This window comes from Ostrea edulis, chromosome 5, assembly GCF_947568905.1.
Source record: "Ostrea edulis chromosome 5, xbOstEdul1.1, whole genome shotgun sequence".
Classification (NCBI taxonomy): Eukaryota; Metazoa; Mollusca; class Bivalvia; order Ostreida; family Ostreidae; genus Ostrea; species Ostrea edulis.
The window spans coordinates 30,381,905-30,402,947 of NC_079168.1; the positions used below are offsets into that span (position 1 = coordinate 30,381,905).

A 21,043-nucleotide genomic window follows, 5' to 3' on the forward strand; every position below is an offset into this window, starting at 1 on the left:
ATCTCGTGTATGCATCAAGAAAGGTTTGTACTCAAAATCCGAACTGTAGTGTCGGTGATAACAAAATTCTTCTCGCTATCGTGGGCCGACTCATAAATCCTGCATCTGGTGTCAGATTTCATGTCAGTTCTCAGTGTTGTTCGTCCCTGTTTTCCATGCTGTCTCCCGATCGGCTCAGACTGTGAAGTCCTTCCTCCCGACTCCCCCTACTGATCTACGAAATATCGATGTATTGTTTTCAATCATCGATCTGACATCCCACTCAGTGACTCATAACTTGTAAAGAGCTCCGATAAACGAGATATTCCCTCGTGTGTTAACTTTAAGATACCTTGTCCTATCATATCTAACACTGAAGACCATCTAGATGTGTAAGATAGCGTCCTTGTATTGAAGACCAATATGCCTACAGCTAAAGATCTATATTCGGATAACTCCGTTTACCTGATCAGGATACAGGGCTCACCGCGGGTGTGACCGGTCGACAGGGGGTGCTTACTGTTCCTAGGCACCTGATTCACCTTTGGTGTGTCCAGGGGTCCGTGTTTGTCCATCTATTTATTTTGTATTGTTTATAGGAGTTATGAGATTGATCACTGTTCGTTATTTTCACCTTTCATAAGAAAGACTACATTTCTGAAACTTGTTTTTAAATTTAGAATTTGTTTTAAGATTTCTCAGTGACAGTGACTTTTTTAAAGATATAACTTTCCTTAACAATTAACAGAAAATAAGATTTATATGCAAATTATGAGAAACTCTGACAAAATTTGGATAAGAAATTTAATGTTGTTCATAACAAATTTTAGAGACCCATCTCCACTGACTTAAAAGGTCTTGATACAGTGTACCACTCTGCAAGTCTAACATAATCTGGATGAAAATCTTAAATATACTCTTTACCACTTTTATATCTTATACATGTATATACGATTTACCCGTCTGTAAATCTAACAGAATTTTATATACTAGTACAAGAAATTTTGGGGTCCCTTCCGGTGACCTTGATCTTTTACAGTAACCTTGAAAAGCAACAGTAATCAAGGTCATTAACCGGTACATGGTTTCACTTTTGGTATGAGTCCTTGCACACGAACAAATGGTTGTGTCACTATGCCTCTCCTGAACCCTGTTGCGAAAGGATGATAATTTACACAAGATCCTTATCACGATTCATTTCCCATGCAATTTGATTCCTCCGCATCTTCCTCTGCCGGAGGCTTCCGCTTCCGGGCCTCTTCTTTACTCTCCATAAAAAGTATAACAAATGTCAGCTCCATCAGGACAAAGGAGAAGATAGTGAATATGAAGCCCGTGGACAAGTGGCGCTGGAAGGTCGTTCCAAGCAAGGTAACCCATGCCAAGAAGCTGCTCATCAGGCAAATACCTGCAACAAAAAAGTCAATTCGCACGCTGCATAAGTTTGGTGTGTACATTGCATACATAAATTGTCCATTCGTTCATACACATAATTCCAATCTAATAAGCATATTCAGTAATCAAACCTTCTGATTGGTTACATGTAATAAGCTAGCTGAGATTACACTTCGATATACTTTGTTTACCTCTGGTTCCCATGGGATATACCACTAAAAATACACTAAATATATATATATATATATATATATATATATATATTCCCAGACGATGTATTCCTGCGTGTTTGTGTGTATGTGTGTGTGGGTGTGTGCAGTTAATACCAAGGATACACCAATGGAAGTTCCAAAGCTTACTTCCAATAGGGTCCTTTGATGCACGGATGTTTGCGCTAGGGGGTTCATTTATGTGGGAAGAAACCGGAATACCCGGAGGAAACCCAAGTGTCGAAGCGGGGGCGACCGCCATACCCTCTCACATACAACCACTGCCGATCACGGGGATCGAACTCGAAACGCAACGATGAGAAGCGACGGCTACCACTGTGCTACCCGGACATCACAATTCAAAGAATTAACTAGATATAATGTGAGAACATAACATGAATTTACTGTTTGTTATCCAAGAACATATATTTTTAGTATATCAATTGTTTAGCTTAAATTATGAATTAGAATATGTTCATGTTAATGTTTACTTATTAAAACAAACGTCTCCACAACCACAGACGTTTTTCAGACGATGTATTCCTGTGTGTTTGTTCTAACGTTTGAAGTTTAAAAATGAAGAGCCCCCCCCCCCCCCCCCCCCCCCATCATAAGAAAAAATAATATTTACAACGAATTAGAATGAGAAAGATTTTTTTAAATTAAAGAAATTCATCGATGTGTAAACTCTTGACTTTTACTGAATAACTGAATGATAGTTAGTAAGTGATACATCTAGAGTTTACACATCGATAATTTTTTTAAAAAGAATGTTTAAACCTGTAATATTACACATGTGGTTGGGTTCGCTTCGTAACCTGTCATGGTCACGTGATTGTTCCTTCTCCAAAGCTTTGGTGTACAGGTATTTAACTGAGACGCATGGGTCTTTCGGATATGATCTTAAAAGCGGAGGTCCCGTGACGTGGTACTCACTGCTACGGCATAGTTGCTTTTTGTATATGATTTTAGATGCTGTATTACATCAATATCGGGGTTCTGTTACGATTATATATACATGTACCACGTGTTTCTGTTACGATTATATATGTACATGTACCACGTGGTTCTGTTACGATTATATATACATGTACCACGTGGTTCTGTTAAGATCATATATACATGTACTGCGTGGTTCTGTTACGATTATATGTACATGTACCACGTGGTTCTGTTAAGATCATTTAGAATATAACCTAGTTTGTCGACCAATCAGATTTCAAGAAGTTGTTCATTAAGTGGCTCACTTATTCATTAAGAATTCCCAACAGAGAGATATCACGTGACTGACTGTGATTGGCTATTTGAAAATAAATTTTATGACATTGTAAATGTTCCCAGCCAATGAAAAACTAGGTTACATTCTAAGCCAGTTAGAGTATATTAAGTGAAATCTTATTGGATAAGAAGGGGCTCGCTCACTAACGTTCGCTCCGCCCCTTCTTATCCATTAAGATTTCACTTAATATACTCTAACTTATACATATACATGTACCACGTGGTTCTGTTAAGATCATATATACCACGTGGTAACCGCCACGGTGGTCTAGACGTAGAGCATTCGCCCCGCAAGCGGAAGGTCGTGGTTCGAATCCAGACCCAGGTCGTTAAAACAGGTAGTGGCAGTTCCATCACCAAACGCTCGACATCAAATGTGAGTGTCACGGGTCCACGGATATGACCTTAAAACGGACATCCAGTGTCACAATAACTGTGGCACGCTAAAGAACCCTCACTGCTCAATGGCCGTAAGCGCCGAGCATAGGCTTAAATTTGAAGCCCTTCACCGGTCTTGGTTACGTCTCCATATGAGTGAAAAATTCCCTAGAGGTACCTTAAACAATATACAATCAATCAATATACCACGTGGATATAGATTATATATACCACGGGCACTGGAATACAAATTCCAAAATTCCCTGTGTTCTTATTTTGACATCACCTGCAGGAATGCTCTCTCTGCAGGGGGTTACTTAAAGGACACATATCGTGTTTTCAAAGTATACAAAATTATATGCATTTTGTCTTCCTTATGCTTATAGAAATTAATTGTAATAGTTCGTTCGCTGAAGTATTGCGATAATTAGCGTATGGACTTAAATCTAAGCCCCGATTTCAAAAAGCCTAGTTAATTAGATAGGTAGTCACGTGGTACAGTGACGTCATATGCGACCTTCGTCGATCAACTTGTTGTAAAAGTAGTGTTAGATATTTTTAAAACCTCGGGTTTTAGGGGCCTAATTTATTTACCATGGATAGCAGGCCGTAAATTACATGGAGGCGGAGGAGGCAGCTGCCTCCTCCAACTTTTGAGCCAACAAAAATTAAAATTTAAAGTTCATTAGAATTTATGTTGTTTCCAATAACTAAGAACATGATACCTCCCTTAAAAAGCATTCCAAATCTTTCTTTTAGAATGAGTTAGTCAAGTAACATCTTAGAAGGCCCTAGAATCAAGGATTTTGCACGAAACGTGTTCAGTGTGCACAAAATGTGCTCAGCGTCTGGGGGCCTGGGCGGCCCCCAGACCCCCGCCTAATTTCCTGCCTCCTCCAAATTGAAGGTTAATTTACGGCCCTGGGATAGCATTTATTTCGATGTTGACAAATTTACCGAGTCTTATATCTTTTAGCCACCAGTGCATACAAATAGCGACCCAAATGTAGCGAGGAAAGCGAGTATATGAAATCTGCGAGTAAATAATGTTTACATGGGAGCACTGTCTAAACACTATATGGTAATGTCATTTCTGTAAACAACTGTAATTAGCGTTGTTGCTCTTTGAAAATAAACAGTGCAATTACTATTAAATTTATTTTTGGAGAAGTTAGATAGACCTAAATTATGATACGGTTATGTATCATTGACAACTAGGCCTACTGTCACGGGTGCATTTCGAAAAAAAAAAAAAAAAATGATCAAACTTATGATGAAAATCCCAATACTTTTCAATTATTTTATTCAATCAATTTTATTAATCATTATTTTTTTGTTATCTACACGTTGTTACTTAGGAAGTGGGAGCGCGGCGTGCTGTTGTTGTAAAGACGTACACGCGTTCCTTAAAAAAAAATGAAAGCATTATAATTCAATTCAAAGTTGGGAAATATCATATTTTATTATTTATAATTGAAAGTTCAATTATCTTTTATCTTCAAATTTCTTTTTTAAAACTACCAGTTGGGAGACACTGCTAGCGAACGCGAAGTTCTGCCTATATGTTGTTACAAGGTGAAGGTCAGTTGGTGCGAGTGTGTATTGAATTTGAGAGCAGAACGGAAAGCATAAGCCGTAGGCCTATATGTAACAGTGGGTAGCTTCGATAGAACTATTTTCTCGCAGTTTATCTACGTCTTTGTTTAAAAAAGTACAGGGACAAATTCTACTGGGGTTTTTTATGGCAAAGTCGTTGTGCCGACAAAAAATATTCACCTCTTGTCCCTCATACCTTCCTTCGAAAATTGAAAAAAAAACCAGTCCAAAGCCTCTCTACTGACAGCAAATAACCCTTAAACGGCACAAAACACCCTAATGCACTGTTATTTACAAGCCGTTAATGGGATAATTGTTTGTTTGTCAATTAAATCTAATCTGTTTATGAAATGGCTAACAACTGTTTTCAAATCTTCTCGCTCGAGGTCGCATATGACGTCACAGATAATGGCGTGTAAAATATCGAAGAAAATATGCATATCGCAAGATTTGAATTTCATCACTTTCAAACTCGAAAACTACGCAAACTGTTTCATTTAAAACACATGTAAAGTAGTTTTAGGCATGAAATGAATTAATTTTGCTGAAAAAATTAAAAAGTTTAAAAACATGCGATGTGTCCTTTAAAACCAATTTTCAACGTGACCCCAGCTTTGTTCAGTATCATTGCTCATGGTATATATATTATATAAGAACGGGTGTGACAGACGGGCAAACAGACGACCGACAAATTATCAAGTTTTACAGGCGACAAAAATTAACCAAGAGATCAAATTTTCTCAACCACTTTAAGATCTGAATCTCATCAACATTAACACACCCGACTTTTTTTCTGTGTTTTAAGCGAGCTTTTGCCTATCAGATTTCATACTATACATTTCCGTTGAGAAAGTGACACACTTTTAAACCAGTTTTTACATAATTAGGAAAAGTACTGACATTTATACATACCAATAGCAAAGGCACAGACTGCGGATTCCAGAAGGCGGATTGGAATTTTATTTTGTCGCCACCATCGGACCACGCAGACCCAGTACGCAACAAACAGAATGAACGCGAGGCAGTGTGAGACCTGTGGTGCCACTATCCCGGGTATACCTAGATGTGGATGCAAATCGTTTGAAAGATAATTTTCCGAATATTCAATAAGACGTACAAAAATTAGATTATCTGAGTCTTCTAACCATTTCATATAAGATATTCATATCATGCCATGCATCAAATCACAGCGAAATTTAGACTCACAAATTTTGCAAACAAAATTCCTTTTTATTGTTCCGGGGGTATACATGGGAAACACCATGCAAACTTTGAGAGGTTGTATCTGTGGAAAAATCATCCTCTTATTTAACGAGCCATTAACTCTTTCTCTACCGTACTGGTCAATGTGTACGGAAAGGCAGTACTACGCAAAAGGAGTGCCTCTAAAATAATCTTTGAAACTACAGACAGAAGATATTTGATCTCTATATCATATTTTTATATTTTTGAAAATCATATATTCCCTGCTTTCAGTATGTATAAAAATTATATTTTATGCCTGGTAGTGTTATAAGAAAATAAAATTACAAGAAGCTTCAATAACACTTTGTAATATGAAACCAAATTAATTACCGAGTTCCAGTGGGTATTATGCAAAAATTTTAAATGTTTTCTGCAAAATTCATAAGATTTATTAACTATTCTCACGAAAATAATTTTTTATCTATTACACAGATACGTTTTTATAACTCTATTACCAAAGGGCGGTAAGTCAAGTTAACTTATGAAAATTTGATCCCCAATAAAGTTGAAGTTTACTAAACTGCATCAGGGACTAAATATTGCCAACAGACTGAAAATATATCAAGTAGCCTTACATGTATCAATAGTGATGAGACTGGTTCCATACCCGATAGACACAATGGTGAAAACAACACCTGTTTTGTTTAATTAAATGCAATACTCAGAAGATAACAAACCTGGTCCTCCTCTTTTATTTGACTTCGATAAACAATTTGATACTATCTGATGGAACTTCGTAGTAAAAATATTTCAAAACCATTTACTTATATAGACAATACCATATAACTTATTTTTCTTCCATGTGCAGAGATTTTAGCAATTTTGATCAGGAAAAAACGCCCAGCAGTATAAATGGAAATACAGTAAAAAAAAAAATGTGGGAAGATGTGTTATCACAAGTAGCAAATGGTACTTCAACTAGAGCCAAGCTCGTTGCAAAGCAACGAGAGGTCTTCCGTCGGAGCTGTGTGACATAAAAACCTTAAACTTGACCATATGTTCTTGGGTCAGGTCCTAATGCAGCCAATACAGGAACCGTACATGAGTATGTGTGTGTGGGATCTCACTTTCGCCTTCTTTCCCTCTTGATATGATATACGTAACATCACCCCGGGAAAAATTATTTGAAATAATTATCCAGTGATTTTACAAAAGACGAATACAAGTTAAGTTTTTAGAAAGAAAATAATCAACTGTACTGTGACAGGAAGATAAGTACTGTAACGATATAAGTAGTTTGGCTACGCTGGCGATTCTGACTTCTCGTATGTAATTATGAAATAGTTTGAGAATTTAATATACAAATGTATATCATTGAAATGAAGCTATAAAGGTGAACTATAATTTTTTATCGTTAGGTGTTTAATAAATTTATACAACTCAAGTACATGCGTGTATGATCTCATTCCACGAATCAGTCTTTTGAGGCACGCGTGTATGTGGGATTAAATTCTTTCAGCATTTAACTTTTTAGTCCCAATAATGAACAAAAAAATACTATTCAAATTTATGAAATTTATGGCTAAGGACATACAATAAAGGTATATAGCTGTTACCAATATTTTATCATATAACAAAATTATGATAGCATAATATTCAGACTGAAGAGAATAATTCATCGAGTTTGAATTATTTATACATACAAATCAAACAAATTGCTCTCAAATCTTGAATATTTTATTAAACTTTAATATCTATCTGCGTAAATACATGTAGGTATATTATGTACACAGTGCGCACAGAAGTCGCGTAGGAATTTCACGCCAGGGGCACGTGCCGAAGTAAGTTATACATGTACACATATTTTTCCCCCTTCACCTACCTAATGATACGGTTACCTGTTTGCGGGTCAAGCATTTTACTCATATATAACACAATACTCGAGCAAAATATTATGTTTATGAGACCAATAAGATGTTAAAGAACAACTTTTATAGCGAAAGCCATATCGAAATATTTACCGTTTTTGAGTTATAAAGCGAAAACTTTAAAGATACCCAGATCCCTAATTTAAGGGGCCAGCCCCTTTTAGGTACAATGTATATCAAAAGAAAGCTCTTAACATTTTGCACAACGTTTGTTCTACACGTCTTAACAAAATATTTTTAGTTTAAAAGATACAAAGGATTTAATATGTGTAATTTTTTGCTCCTTTAGGCGTCCTAATTTTTGAACCCTGTAAACCACCATTTCGAACGCTGTAATCAAAAAACAAAAAACGATGTGCACAACTACAATGCTCCTACTTTTCATTTTCAATGCATTATCTGCTCAAGCTTATACAGTCTCGGTGCCTTTGTCTGGAAACCAAAGCCCCTAAAATTTCATTCAAAGGGGAATAACTCGTGAACAGAAGGGAATTTCTGAAATGTAGTACATTATTTTAAAATCGTTCTGTAAAGTTTATAAACCCAGAAAATTTGAGCAAAATCCATGCAGAAATGAGCGAGATATGAAGCTTCAAAGTTAGCGTCTAGGAAAAAGAAGGAAAAAAAGAATAATAAGAATAATCTTAACCAGCACAATCAGTAGAAGGTCTTCCGTTGTACTTATCGTCACAGAGAAAAGGAAATTCTTTGGGAGTGAGACAAAGTTCCGCGTTCTTAACACGATCTGAATTAAAGAGACACTACAGCTCATTTTCCACATTTTAATAAAGTGTTTTTTAAAACATGTATTGATAAAATGATAAAATTCATATCGATACTGAAAATTTTGAACAATTGGGATGCATCAATTTACTCTCAACTGCGCTTTGAAGATCGTTCGGAATTCAAAGGTTTCTTCGTTCTGACTCGGACTTTTGAATGCTTATTTACATCACGTGGTTTTGAATGACAGCAAAGGTGTTGTGTAGGAAATTATTTTAATTCCCCTTCAAGGGGTGCACACTCACCTTTTAAGTATAAGAGTATTCCCTGCTCCTTAAAATAAGCAATTATATAAATCATTATTTCAACAGAAACCCTTCCATGTTCCCATTGACCGATATTTTTACAACTAACACGTGTCGTGCTCAGATAAAAATAGCACTTACTTTTAAAAGTAGTGTCTTCGCAGCTAGTCTCAATGGCAGATTTAGGGGGGGGGGGGGCAGGATCCCCCCTCCCTTTTTACGCCACAGATTGTGAATGAAAATCCAAATTTTGCACCAGAATGGCCGATTACTGTGGCTAATCTTTGACTTTCACACCCCCTTCGGAAATCCTAGATCCGCCACTGAGTTACATGGGTTTCTCCGAGCTCTTTGTTTTCCAACGGTCAAACTGATACCAAGGTAAATTATTTTTCACGTATGAGTTTTATCTCATTCTATTTTTACCTCTTTTCTCACAGAATCTGTCAAAACTCTAGATCTGTCAACTACACTTTCTCTCACTGGACGACATGCTGCACTGTTTACTGTCTATGCGCATGCGTCTGAAGACTGAAAGGAGGAGACTCGATATTTTTTGTATAGGCCATCAAAAAGTATTAATTTTTACGTTAAAACGATAATTTTTAACTTTAGATAAGTGTTATTTTCGCAAAGTTCATACTTTCAACAATGCAACAAAAATTGAGAAAGCACTAGGAAAATTGTCATTTCATGATTTTTGCGCAAAATGAGCTGTAGTGTCTCTTTAAGGAAGTATGCTACACCAGAAAAATTTGATGTAGATGAAAAGTGGAGGATATGTACAACAATATTTTGAAGTTGAACATTTTCAAATTTACTTTATTTTGTCAAAAAATACAGTTTTAGTGGTAGGTAATCTGAAAAAAAAAATTAAAACCCCTGCTGGATTCGAACCTGCGACCTACTGTTCAGCAGTCGGTATTCTTTTTTTTTCTCTTTTAGCAGTCGGTATTCTAAACTACTGAGCTACTCGGCTAGGTATTTAAATGAAAAAGGAAAAGTCAAATATTGCTGATATCGATTTTTTCATTCATGTTTTTAAAGGAAGTCAGTCATTATGACGATGCAGAGTAATACTTTAATTAAATCAAAAGACAAATTTACAAATAGCTTTACTGAAAATGATTTTATTGTGAAATGTATAATAATATGTAGCGACATAATAATTTACCGGAAAGGATCAAAGTTTTGATTTTAATCAGATTGACAAATTTTCTAATGTTATTTATGAAATATTATATTCATATTATATTTATACTGTAAGTTGTACATTATATATTGAAGTTGCAATAGTTGCAATAGTACATTAAAAACTCTTAAGAAACACAAAAGTAAATTTCGTATACGGATAGAAAAAAAGAACTTATGAAACCAGTGAACCCCCACCTATCTCTCTCTCTCTCTCTCTCTCTCTCTCTCTCTCTCTCTCGGTCGGAAGTACTTAGAATATATATCATAATTCTAGACTATGTTAGATGAGCAATTCTTTCATTAAGGTATTCAATGTATAATGACCATATTTCATATCTAATAAATGGATGGTGGAATATTTGTAATCATGGTATCATTTTGAAGGGTTCATCAAATAAAAATAATCCACCATAGGAATTTTCAAAATTTTGTTTCCTGCTTGATTTATTTCACCTAGAATTTAACATTGAAGTATATGGGAAAAGCATGTTTTATTACAATATTTTAAAAACAAATTATATTTTCATACTAATCTCTTGGTAAAAAGTTACATACACTTTCTTTTTATGAAAATATGAAATAAAATTAATCATTGACCTAACACATTTCTAGAAAATTAGATTTTTCTTATTTTTACAAAGGGCAGACAACTCTTCCAAAAAGTCTTAAGTGCAAAAAGGTCAGCTTCTAATCATTTACCAGTCATGTGAATTTCATCTGCTTTACTTTCATCATTATTTAACAATAAACTTTTATGTTGATCTAAATCCTTCAAAATTGTTCATTATTCTTTCATTATACATGGAATACCTTTAAAAGTTTGAATTTGCTTGCGCCATGTTTATTATAAATAGATTCAACTGATGTCCGGGGCAGTCTGGGTAATACCCCCTCTCCTCCCCTCCCCTCTCCATACAGTCAATAGTAGGGGGCTGGTATATTCAGGTGAAAGTAAGCTGCAATTAAAACTTAGTTTAGATGATGTGCATCATTTGAAAAAAATATTATCATTGCTTTCAACACCAGCATTTAACACCTCGATATCGTATACTGTCATACAGATTGTTTGTTTTGACAATCTCATACTGAGGGAATTTATCACAATGCATACTGCATGCCATTAAAACATTGATCGACAATTTCACATATGTTGTCCTCTGTCGTTTTCATTATATTTTATCTTATCAAACACAAATGTGTGCGTGTGTGTGTGTGTGGGGGGGGGGGGGGGGGGAGAGGGGGGGTGCGTATGTGTGCGTGTGTATGTGTGTGGAGAGAGATATTTATTGCCATAAAGTCCCATTAAGTTGCAGTTTAACCTTTTCGTGTATGGTTAAATAGATAAATAGCATGTTCAAGAAAAAACAAACAAGGTCGAATGCAGCACTATGCAGACGCTTCCCGTACCCCCCCCCCCCCCCCCCCCCCTTGCACACATACATACTATTTCAAACTTAAAAGGTTTGGGTCCGAAGGGAAAACATGTCCCTTCTCTTAATTTTACATCCCGTACCACAAGGGGTATTATCATTATCAAGATCTAGCTCTGTGAAGTGGTTAAAGTTAACAAATATGGCGCATACAAAAAGCGTACATGGATACCGTTCTCTGGGGACTCGTAGCACAAGGTGCACCATACAATCACAATATCAGGGGGAGATAACTGTGTATGGCGGAACTATGTACAGTGTATATTTTTGATAATGTTATTTTAATGAGATTATTGAAATGCGATTGAAAGACACATCCTCTATATTTTTATTCATTTCATAAACAAAAGCTGTATGTTATACAAATGTACAAGCGCGGATCCAGAGGCTTTGTTCACCCCTAAAATAATTTTTACATCTCTGTATGCAGTTGTAAGATACTTAATGTTAGACCCCTATTACTTAAGTACTTTGAATACTCTCTCTCTCTCTCTCTCTCTCTCTCTCTCTCTCTCTCTCTCTCCTGGATTTATTTATGCATGTGACGAGTCTCATAGAATCTTATCTACCTACCTGTATTCCAAACACAATCATAATCACCATACATCTTGCAGTTTTGCCATAAGCCAATCCTAGCTATCTGAATCGGTCCGAGACCATTCGGAACAAAATCCTCCCATTCAAAACTATTCCACTGCGGAATAACGAAAGACCCGAAGAAGAAGAAGAAGCCAAGGAGGGAGAAGACGAGCCCCACCAAAACCCGCCCAGTTCCCAGCGATTGATGTGTGTACACGGGGGTGTATTCATTCTCCATTTTTGTTGATCTCTCAGGTTCGGAGCGCGTCTTTCCTGCATGTTTTCCGGAGTATGAATACTTAAGGCCTGTTTCTAGTCATGTGCTTGTATCGTGTATACATCTTTGAACAGTCATTGCGCACTTGTGCAAAAGAGGAAAGAAACAGCAAATTATTATTTAGTTCAAAATAATATTTTTACAAAGGAGCGGATCTAGGAATCTTTTAATGGGGATTCTACCATTAATTTTGATTGTCAAAATTCCCTCAAAATGCATCAGTTTTACGTTATTTTTAGCAAATGTTTCTGACTAAAGGGTCGAATCCCCGAAGCCCCCCTCTGGATCCGCCCTGCTACCCAACTACGATTTTTGATATCATAAAATGTACATTGAAAGTTTGAAAAATGGGAGTTGATGGGAACAAGTGTATTTCTAAGTTACTGTTATGATAGTAGATTGGTGGCCTTATCGTTCCATTGTTCTTTTATTTACATGATGGAGAAGTATTCACACATACAAGGAAATGTCCATTACAGAAGCCTGCGGATTAAGACTACTTGTACATAACATTTACCCGTGTTGGATGAGGTCAATTTCAATCGAAAGGTTGTTTATTTCCGGTAGATGGGCCTATTGAGAATTCCATAACCAGCATTTCAATTAAGCATAAGTCATCATATTACATAAATTCCATATCGATGTTTTCACCGTGTTAGTTTCGAAATGAAATAAAAATCTTAGTTTGTTGTGCCCAGAGTCAGAGAAATGATTTGACTATTTACACAAGTATGTGATGTGTCTGAGGAGTCCGCATTGTTGATCATTGTGTGCTTCCTGCTGCACAGATGGTCAAATCAAAAACAAAACACGGGTGAAATGTATGATTATTTCCTATATAAATTTTAATGATGTAAATGTATGTATAAATCTATATAACACGCAAATAAAAAACAAAAATATAATTTCAGTGAAAACATGAAATGAGAATCACAATTCCAAACTTCTAGGTAGTTTTATCACAAATTCAATAGAATTACAAATTTCATTTATTTGTACATCATTTCATATCTAAATGAAATAATCAATTACGCCTGCCTAAGGTACTCTTGATATACATGTGTATGTACAAAGCGTGACAACTCTTACAAACATCGCGTATCCAGGCCCAATGAATTGTATAGAAAACAGCCCGGAGTGAATTCCTGTTGACCCTTTACCTTTACAGGTATCATAAAAAGTACCTTTTACTAACGAATGAAGTTGAAATTAATTTGTTAGAGAATTCAGGCAATTTTGACATGCATACATCATCACTGTTTGACGGGGGTATTTTGACTAGTCATTGATCAATATGCCTATAGCATTTACTGTGTCCAGTGGCGGATTTAGAGGGGGCGCAGCCGGTCCCCCCCCCCCCCCCCCTAAAATTTTCAAATTTAAGGTAACAAAACAAACAAAACACGGGTGCATGATACACGGATGTATGATTATTTCCTATATAAATTTTAATGATGTAAATGTCTGTATAAATCTATATAACACGCAAATAAAAAAAACAAAAATATATGGTTTTTTGTTTCGGAAAATGAACTAAACGATAAAAGAAGCAACAATTTCTTCCAATCCTGGAGAAATTAATGACAGAATGCTTTGATTTCTTGAATTACTTTATTGGGAGAACTTTAATTTTTTCCAACCCCCCCCCCCTTAAAATTTGGGTCATTGTATTAATTTCACCTTATAAGAATGATAGAAAATAGTACAAATGACTTTAATAGGAGAAATATTTCAAGCCCCATAAAATCTGTAAATTTCAGGAGCTTCCGGGGACTTTTCCCCCTAGACACCCACCACTGCCTCATAAAGTGGCACCCCCCGTAACCACAATTCCTGGATCCGCCCCTGGTGTCTGATCATAATCACCTGACATTTGGGTCCACACTCCATTTGATCCACCGCTTTAACGTACAAAGCAAAACTAATTAGAAATAATTCCCGAAAATTTACGGATTCTATTTCTATTGTACAACTATATCTATTTTCAATTCCTAATGGCATTTTGTTTGAACATACTGGATTGAGAGAAAAAAATTACAAGATGAAAAACAAATTCATGTCCACAATCAAGGGGTCCTCGCTTTGACCTGAATTTTCGAAGTAAGCGCACACTGGTTTATACATTTCCGGTTGACGGCAGATTGACGGGATGCAGGTTGATGGGTTTCTTCATTCATTTCCGTGTGTGACTTCGACAAACTATCGCGATCCTGTCGACTTGCTGTAGTTTTATTTTGTGTCGTGCATCTGCGCTCTTTCATATATAATACTTTTATTAATGTCAGAACAGAGTTCTTATGTTTGAAAACAAACTATCACAGAAAATAATCAGTAAAATAGTTTAATGAAAACCAACTTAACATAGAGACTTGGGCAAGTCTAGTAATTTTCCATTTTATCCGAACTTGCAAGCAAACAAGAGGACGAGGTGTATGAAAGTGTTTCCTACATCCATTTCAGTAAATCCATATAACGTGAAAAGAGTGTAATAAAAGCACAGATATCGAATACAGAAAATTTCAGGAAATAAATCTTAAAAATTGCATGTTTATGTTTCCCATCTGCATTAGTGCTGTGTATCTTACCCTTTCTTATCCCTGGTTTTTGTGTACGTATCTGTGTGCTTAGTTAGTCCCTGTATAGCTATGCATGTTTTATGTTTCTGTATCTGTAGTCGTGCTTTGCTTCTTACCTCTCTTTTACCCCTGATTCTTCTGTATATGTATGTGGTTTTGTTTTTATTTTTATTTTTTTTGTGGATATAGTATGTGTTTTTATTTAAAACTGTGTTTGTTTTATGACTGTGTATGTATATATACATGTACCATTTGTGATGTGTTTTATGCTGTACAAGTCGGTTAAAGAACTTGTTAGCTCATGTGACTTGTTTATTGTAAATAGTTCCGACTTTAAATAAGAATTACTTACTTCCTTGTTAGCTTGTTTTGCACATTGAAAGTGGGCAGTGAACCAAAGAGAGCGTGGGTCCCATGTTCAAAAGTAGGGCACCTGTCATCTGTTTAATCGTCAATACATGCTGTACATTACACTTGCTCAAGTCTCTATGTTTAATAACCAGTGCTCTCTTTAATACTTTTGATAACTGCGACATTATATGCATTCATATTAATTTCTAAACTTGACAAGGAAATGAATGAATTATTAACACAAAGCAACTGAAATATGGTTTAGTTATATAACAAAGGAGGTCTAATATTGGCACTCTATGTGTAAAATTCATTCACGTTAGATAATTTCTACACCCAACCTCACAAGTGTAAGCTCAAGAACCTTTTATTACAATCAATAAACTTTAATAAAGACAATGTTGAATTACTTTTCTATCCACTTTCATCCAACACGAACGTTTTCACGCTTCATGCAGAGCGTCTTTAGTAGTGTTTACTGTCAGTTGGTTCACGTGAAGAAGGAAACCTGCACTACTGCACACATTTCTAGAGCCATTGTCATAATCTTGGATAGGAAATTTAAACATTTCCAGAATGTTTACCTTTACAAGAGGATGGTGCTGATGAGAATACCTTGATCTTGTATATTCTTGGACATCTATAGCCAACAAACCAGGTGCATAGGCATATTGGGCGTGGCTGTGGATACCTTTACTATTCAAATGTTCAGTATATTATATATATATATATATATATATATATATATATATATTAGAAGTTGATTCGGCACAGTTGTAATTAAATATTGAAAATCAGAATGACACATTCCATAAAAAAAAAACCATTTACTGCTAGAACCCTAACCCTGTCTACATGGTTCATCAGGCAGTTCAAATATACCAGTGGAGTAACATTAAATGGTGTTTATATCCCTCAACTCATTCGATACGCAAGAACTTGTTCTGCGTATGATCGGTGTTTGAATCGAGGCAGGTTACTGACAAACAAGTTGAAGGTGCAGGCGTTTCAATAGCCTCGTTTAAAGTCAGTATTTCGCAAATTATATGGTCATTATAACAATCTAATTTGTCAATACAACCTATCATTGGGTCAACTACTGTCATCATGCCGAATGTTAAGCCATTCTTGGCACACTGATTTTGACTACGGATAACTCCATTTACCCGATCAATACACATGGCTCACGGTGGGTGTGGCCGGTCGATAGGGGTGCTTACTCCTCCTGGACACATGATCCTACCTCTGGTATATCCAGGGGTCCGTGTTTGTCCAACTCTCTATTTCGTATTGCTTATAGGAGTTATGAGATTGATCATTGTTCGTTATCTTCACCTTTCATGCCCATGCTTGGCATAAAATTCCTCATAAGGTTTAGAAACATTTTACTGGGCATTAACTTTGCTATCAAGAAATATTAAATAAATCTGCTTTATTTTTTCAACATGAAAATCACAATTCCATAAAATATTTTCATTTCTATTGGCACTCTACTATAAGTAGAATCAACGGTGACGTTTTGACAGTTAAGGGATTTGGTTCATGTTAACAATATGAAAGCCACTCGGTTGTGATTCATGATGCTCGTATTTCGGGTGTAAAGGAAGTGGACCCAGATCCCTCACGAATCGTTTCTTTTGAACATTCTTCTATCTTCTGCAGCACGTGAAATAACATTATGCCGCCAACAAGAGTTAATTGAGCACCAAGAATGGCAAAAACTAAACTATAGGACAAGTCCGTTCTGTCAGTGGTCAGTGTGGGTAGTCCAAGATAAAAAAGATCATCATTCGCTCCATAGTCTGGCGATGTACGTATCCACGACACAACAAACGTCACGCATCCCGAGACTTCCATTATCCCTGAAATATCAAATACAAAATTATCATCATAAACCACTCAAGATTAATCATAATTGATAAGTCAGACATTAATGCACGAGTTAATTCATCCTCCGATGATATATTGGTACTTTGAAATTTTGTTTAGTTCTTATGATAATTTAGCTCAAGATATTGAATTGAAAGTAACTTTTGATATTGAAAGTTACTTATAATTTAGTTATCTACATGTTAGTATGGTCACGATGGCTGCGAATCTAAGGAGTTTGTTGTTCCACTGAAACCGCTCTACATAGATACACACAGCAGTGAGAATGGTAGCACACAGTGTTCCTACCAATCCCAAACAGCCAGTGGTCTGCACATAACCCCACCAATCTGTAAAAAAAAAAAAATACCCACATGACTAGATATTACCTTTCATTTAACCTAAACATGTGTAGCTGAAAAGGTGAAGATAACGAATAGTGATAAAAATTAAAATTAAGAGTTGGGAAAACGTGGACCCCAGGATATACCAGAGGTGGGATCAGGTGCCTAGGAGGAGTAAGCATTCCCTGTTGAATCCGTCGTGAGTCCTCTACCTTGATCAGGTGAAGGAGTAATCCGTAGTCAAAATCGGTATGTCAAGAACAGCCTGACAATACGCAAGTTCCGAGTTACCCAAAAGTTATTTCCCTTTGTCGAACTCTTTCGCATTTTATGACGTATGGTGGGTACACAATGTATACATTATATCGTAGACTGGTATTGTACATAACGATTACGTACGATTAATGTAATAAAAGCGTAACTTTTATTTATATCAATCACTGGTATGCATATTCTGGCCATATCAAGCATAATCTGTTTGAATAAGATCATCAAATTGGCTATTGAATCATTATTCGTTTCCTCTTCTACATGAGTGACGCTTTTATCAAAGAAAGATGGCAATGAACAATATTTGTTTGAGCCATTTTGTTATCCAATACTCATGAACTCACTAAAGTTGCCTTTTCCCTGAGATAGGATGGTCTCAGAAACTCTGGATATCATCTTTTAAGAAACAATACAACGATAGTAATTAGCAACTGTACCCACTGTCATCATATCTTACGTCATAACAGAGTTCGACAAAGAGAAATAACTCTTGGGGAACTCGGAACTTCCGTATTGATATGAAACACATCAGACAGCATTCAACCTAACTGCAGGTTGTGTTTGCAAATAAGATCGTTATAACGACCATGAAATTTGCGAAATGCTGACCTCAAACGGGATTGTTGAAACTCCTGTAGCATCAACTTGTTTGTCAGTAGTCTCCCTAGATTAAAGAATTGAACGAGAACATGCTCTCGTTTATACATAAACGACGAATGGGAAACCTCGAAACACAACAAAAAATCTTCAAAAGCTTGAAACAACGCAAACTGGAAATTTCCTTATAATGTTTTCCAGCCCTGACTACTACTGTATCTTGTTATTAGAACTTCTTTGTTATTTCAAAAGGTAGAAAAAAATTCTTTAGCCATCACTTGTAGATGTTCAATATGGTTTTCAAATTCCAGAGTAAAAGCAAATAAATAAATAATAAAAATAAAATAAAAACAAAGATCAAATTTCGATGAACACTTGTACAAATTTGAATTCCTTGTAAAGTTAAACTTTGTTATAGACTGATTTGTGTTGGGTATTTGTACTCGCACCTCAGCAGTTATCTGAGATCAAATAAGATGTTTCACATGCTCTTGTTTTCTACTGTCCCAAACACGGCCTTCTTCAAACAATGTTTGATGTTAACCGACGGACCTCTTAGAAAGACCCGAAAGAACATATGAAAGGGATCCTGTAGGTCCTCAGTAACCCTTGCTTACAGTAAGAGGCGACTAAATGGGGCGGTCCTTCATGTGAGACCGCAAAAACTGAGGTCCTGTGTCACAGCAGGTGTTGCACGATAAAGATACCTCCCTGCTCAAAGACATAAGCGCCGAACATAGGCCTGAATTTTTGCAGCCCTTCACCGGCAATGGTGACGTCACCATACGAGTATTTTCTCGGATTTGAGCTGTAATTTTTGAAGTTTTATTTATTTTTCTATTTTTCTAGTTTTTAATGCCAAACTAAAGTATTTTTAATGATCAACCTAAATTTTAACATCAGTTTTTGAGTTACAAGTGAGATACAGGACTCACAATTCTTTGTTATGTAAACAAGACTCGTGCCATGTATTTCTTTGCAAATAGATTACTTAATAGAAAATAGCATGTTTTAAACAAAATGAGGTGTGTCAAACACTATAAACTATTTCATTGTATTTAGAATTAAGTTGTAAATTGAAAAAAAAAATCTGCTTTAATCAAAACCTTTCCTGTTATATTTAACATATACAAACAAAAACATGTCACGGGCCTTGTTTACATTTCAAAGAATTGTGAGCTCTATATCTCCCATATATATGTACCTCGACAACTGACATTGAAAGTTTTAAAAGGAATATCTTAGTTAACCAATCTAAACATTAAAAATGGAAAAATAAGATTTGAAAATTTTCATCTCAAATCATGTCCATGTCCCTTCAAATTATAATCCAAGTCTTTTTCAGTATATCTATTTTATTTTATTGGTGAAACAACATACTGTTACAATCAGGGGGGGGGGGTAGAAAATGGAAAAGCCAGGAAGTGGGGGTACCCACAGGCGTTTCCTTAATATTTGTCGAAATAATTTTTAAAAAAAATGTATTTGCATTAGAATGAGGTGTATGAAAGGTGGATTCCGAGGATGACTACCCGTTCTCTCTGTAATTTCTCTTTTCATAATAAGCCTTGCGATTTTTTCAAAATAACATCATTGCATACAATATTTTCCGTTCCGCGTTTTAGCAACACCCCATTCAATCAGACTTGCTTTAGATGCTACAATTAACCTATACTTTCTAAATGAGTGACCGAGGTGTATTGGGGTGGAGTGGGGGGGGGGGGGGGTCAGGTTCGATTCCTGTATAACAGTGTATGTTCTAGTACTTAGAAGTATATACTTTATATACAAAACATGGTTTAAGTCAGATGTTGCGATAAACCTACAATTTTCTGAAATCTTAAGACTCGCACAATACCTCGTCATTTCTAAATTCTACATCGATGATAAATTGCTATTAATAACTTTGAACGAACAGAAAGTACCTCTGACACATACTTACTTAATACTATCCCATCAAGGTTGTAACACCGCCGTTCACAAACTCGCCACAAACCAATGTGGAATTTACGACCTTTGTGAAGTAGTTCCAGCCAACCCGTGGTCGAAAATGCCACAGTAGTGAACAGAAATCCAATAATAAGAAAAAACAGAGCTATTGTCGTCAATTTTTCTTGTGTGGTGAGCATGGTGCTTTAAATCAACAATGACATCAATACTTTACATATGGAAGTTTCATGCTCTATTTCATACAAATCCTAATTATCCATACAGGACGTTATCCAACAAAGCGGAAAAAGTACATAATAGCCTGTCAAAAGGGAAATTAGATTTCTAAAGCAGAACTTTTGCAGTTTGCATTTCGCAATTCAATAGTGAACTACATTCTTGATGGTAGGTCGCAATTAAAATTTATATATGCATGAAAAAGAAATACAGACTGAAATTTTGAAGTTGCAGTATAGTGGTCAGCTACCCCCACTTTGAAATGAAATGGCGATGGTACCCTCTCCTGTTTTGAAGATTCGTCCCTCCATCTTTTACTCATTGCATACGTGTATTACGCCTGGTGAATAAACATCGGATTTGGAAATATCGAGGACACCTACCCCGTGAACTGAAAATTAGAAGGCGGGGTTC

At 36.0% G+C, this 21,043-nt stretch overlaps 2 protein-coding genes across 2 annotated transcripts; both read right to left on the bottom strand.

Annotated features, from left to right (window-relative positions):
* Nucleotides 1-766: 766 nt before the first annotated feature.
* Nucleotides 767-12,507, bottom strand: LOC130054828 (uncharacterized). The gene is made up of 3 exons (XM_056165738.1): nucleotides 12,174-12,507; nucleotides 5,748-5,894; nucleotides 767-1,387 (listed from the first exon to the last, which is right to left on the bottom strand). The coding sequence occupies exons 1-3, from the start codon at nucleotides 12,415-12,417 to the stop codon at nucleotides 1,167-1,169; spliced, it is 612 nt and encodes a 203-aa protein (XP_056021713.1). The 5' UTR covers nucleotides 12,418-12,507; the 3' UTR covers nucleotides 767-1,166.
* Nucleotides 12,508-16,800: 4,293 nt separating this feature from the next.
* LOC130054829 (uncharacterized) lies at nucleotides 16,801-20,658 on the bottom strand. The gene is made up of 3 exons (XM_056165739.1): nucleotides 20,406-20,658; nucleotides 17,453-17,602; nucleotides 16,801-17,245 (listed from the first exon to the last, which is right to left on the bottom strand). The coding sequence occupies exons 1-3, from the start codon at nucleotides 20,590-20,592 to the stop codon at nucleotides 16,959-16,961; spliced, it is 624 nt and encodes a 207-aa protein (XP_056021714.1). The 5' UTR covers nucleotides 20,593-20,658; the 3' UTR covers nucleotides 16,801-16,958.
* Between the last annotated feature and the right edge of the window lie 385 nt (nucleotides 20,659-21,043).

Bases quoted from the DNA above. Each gene is read 5' to 3' on its own strand.
- LOC130054828 (XM_056165738.1), bottom strand. From the start codon at position 12,417: ATGGAGAATGAATACACCCCCGTGTACACACATCAATCGCTGGGAACT. The intron at 5,895-12,173 runs GTAGGTAGATAA...ATCCACATCTAG, and splicing joins TGATTGTGTTTGGAATACAG to GTATACCCGGGATAGTGGCA. The intron at 1,388-5,747 runs GTATGTATAAAT...TTTTTGTTGCAG, and splicing joins AGTCTGTGCCTTTGCTATTG to GTATTTGCCTGATGAGCAGC.
- LOC130054829 (XM_056165739.1), bottom strand. From the start codon at position 20,592: ATGCTCACCACACAAGAAAAATTGACGACAATAGCTCTGTTTTTTCTT. The intron at 17,603-20,405 runs GTAAGTATGTGT...TTTTTTTTACAG, and splicing joins CCTTGATGGGATAGTATTAA to ATTGGTGGGGTTATGTGCAG. The intron at 17,246-17,452 runs GTAGATAACTAA...TTGATATTTCAG, and splicing joins CATCGTGACCATACTAACAT to GGATAATGGAAGTCTCGGGA.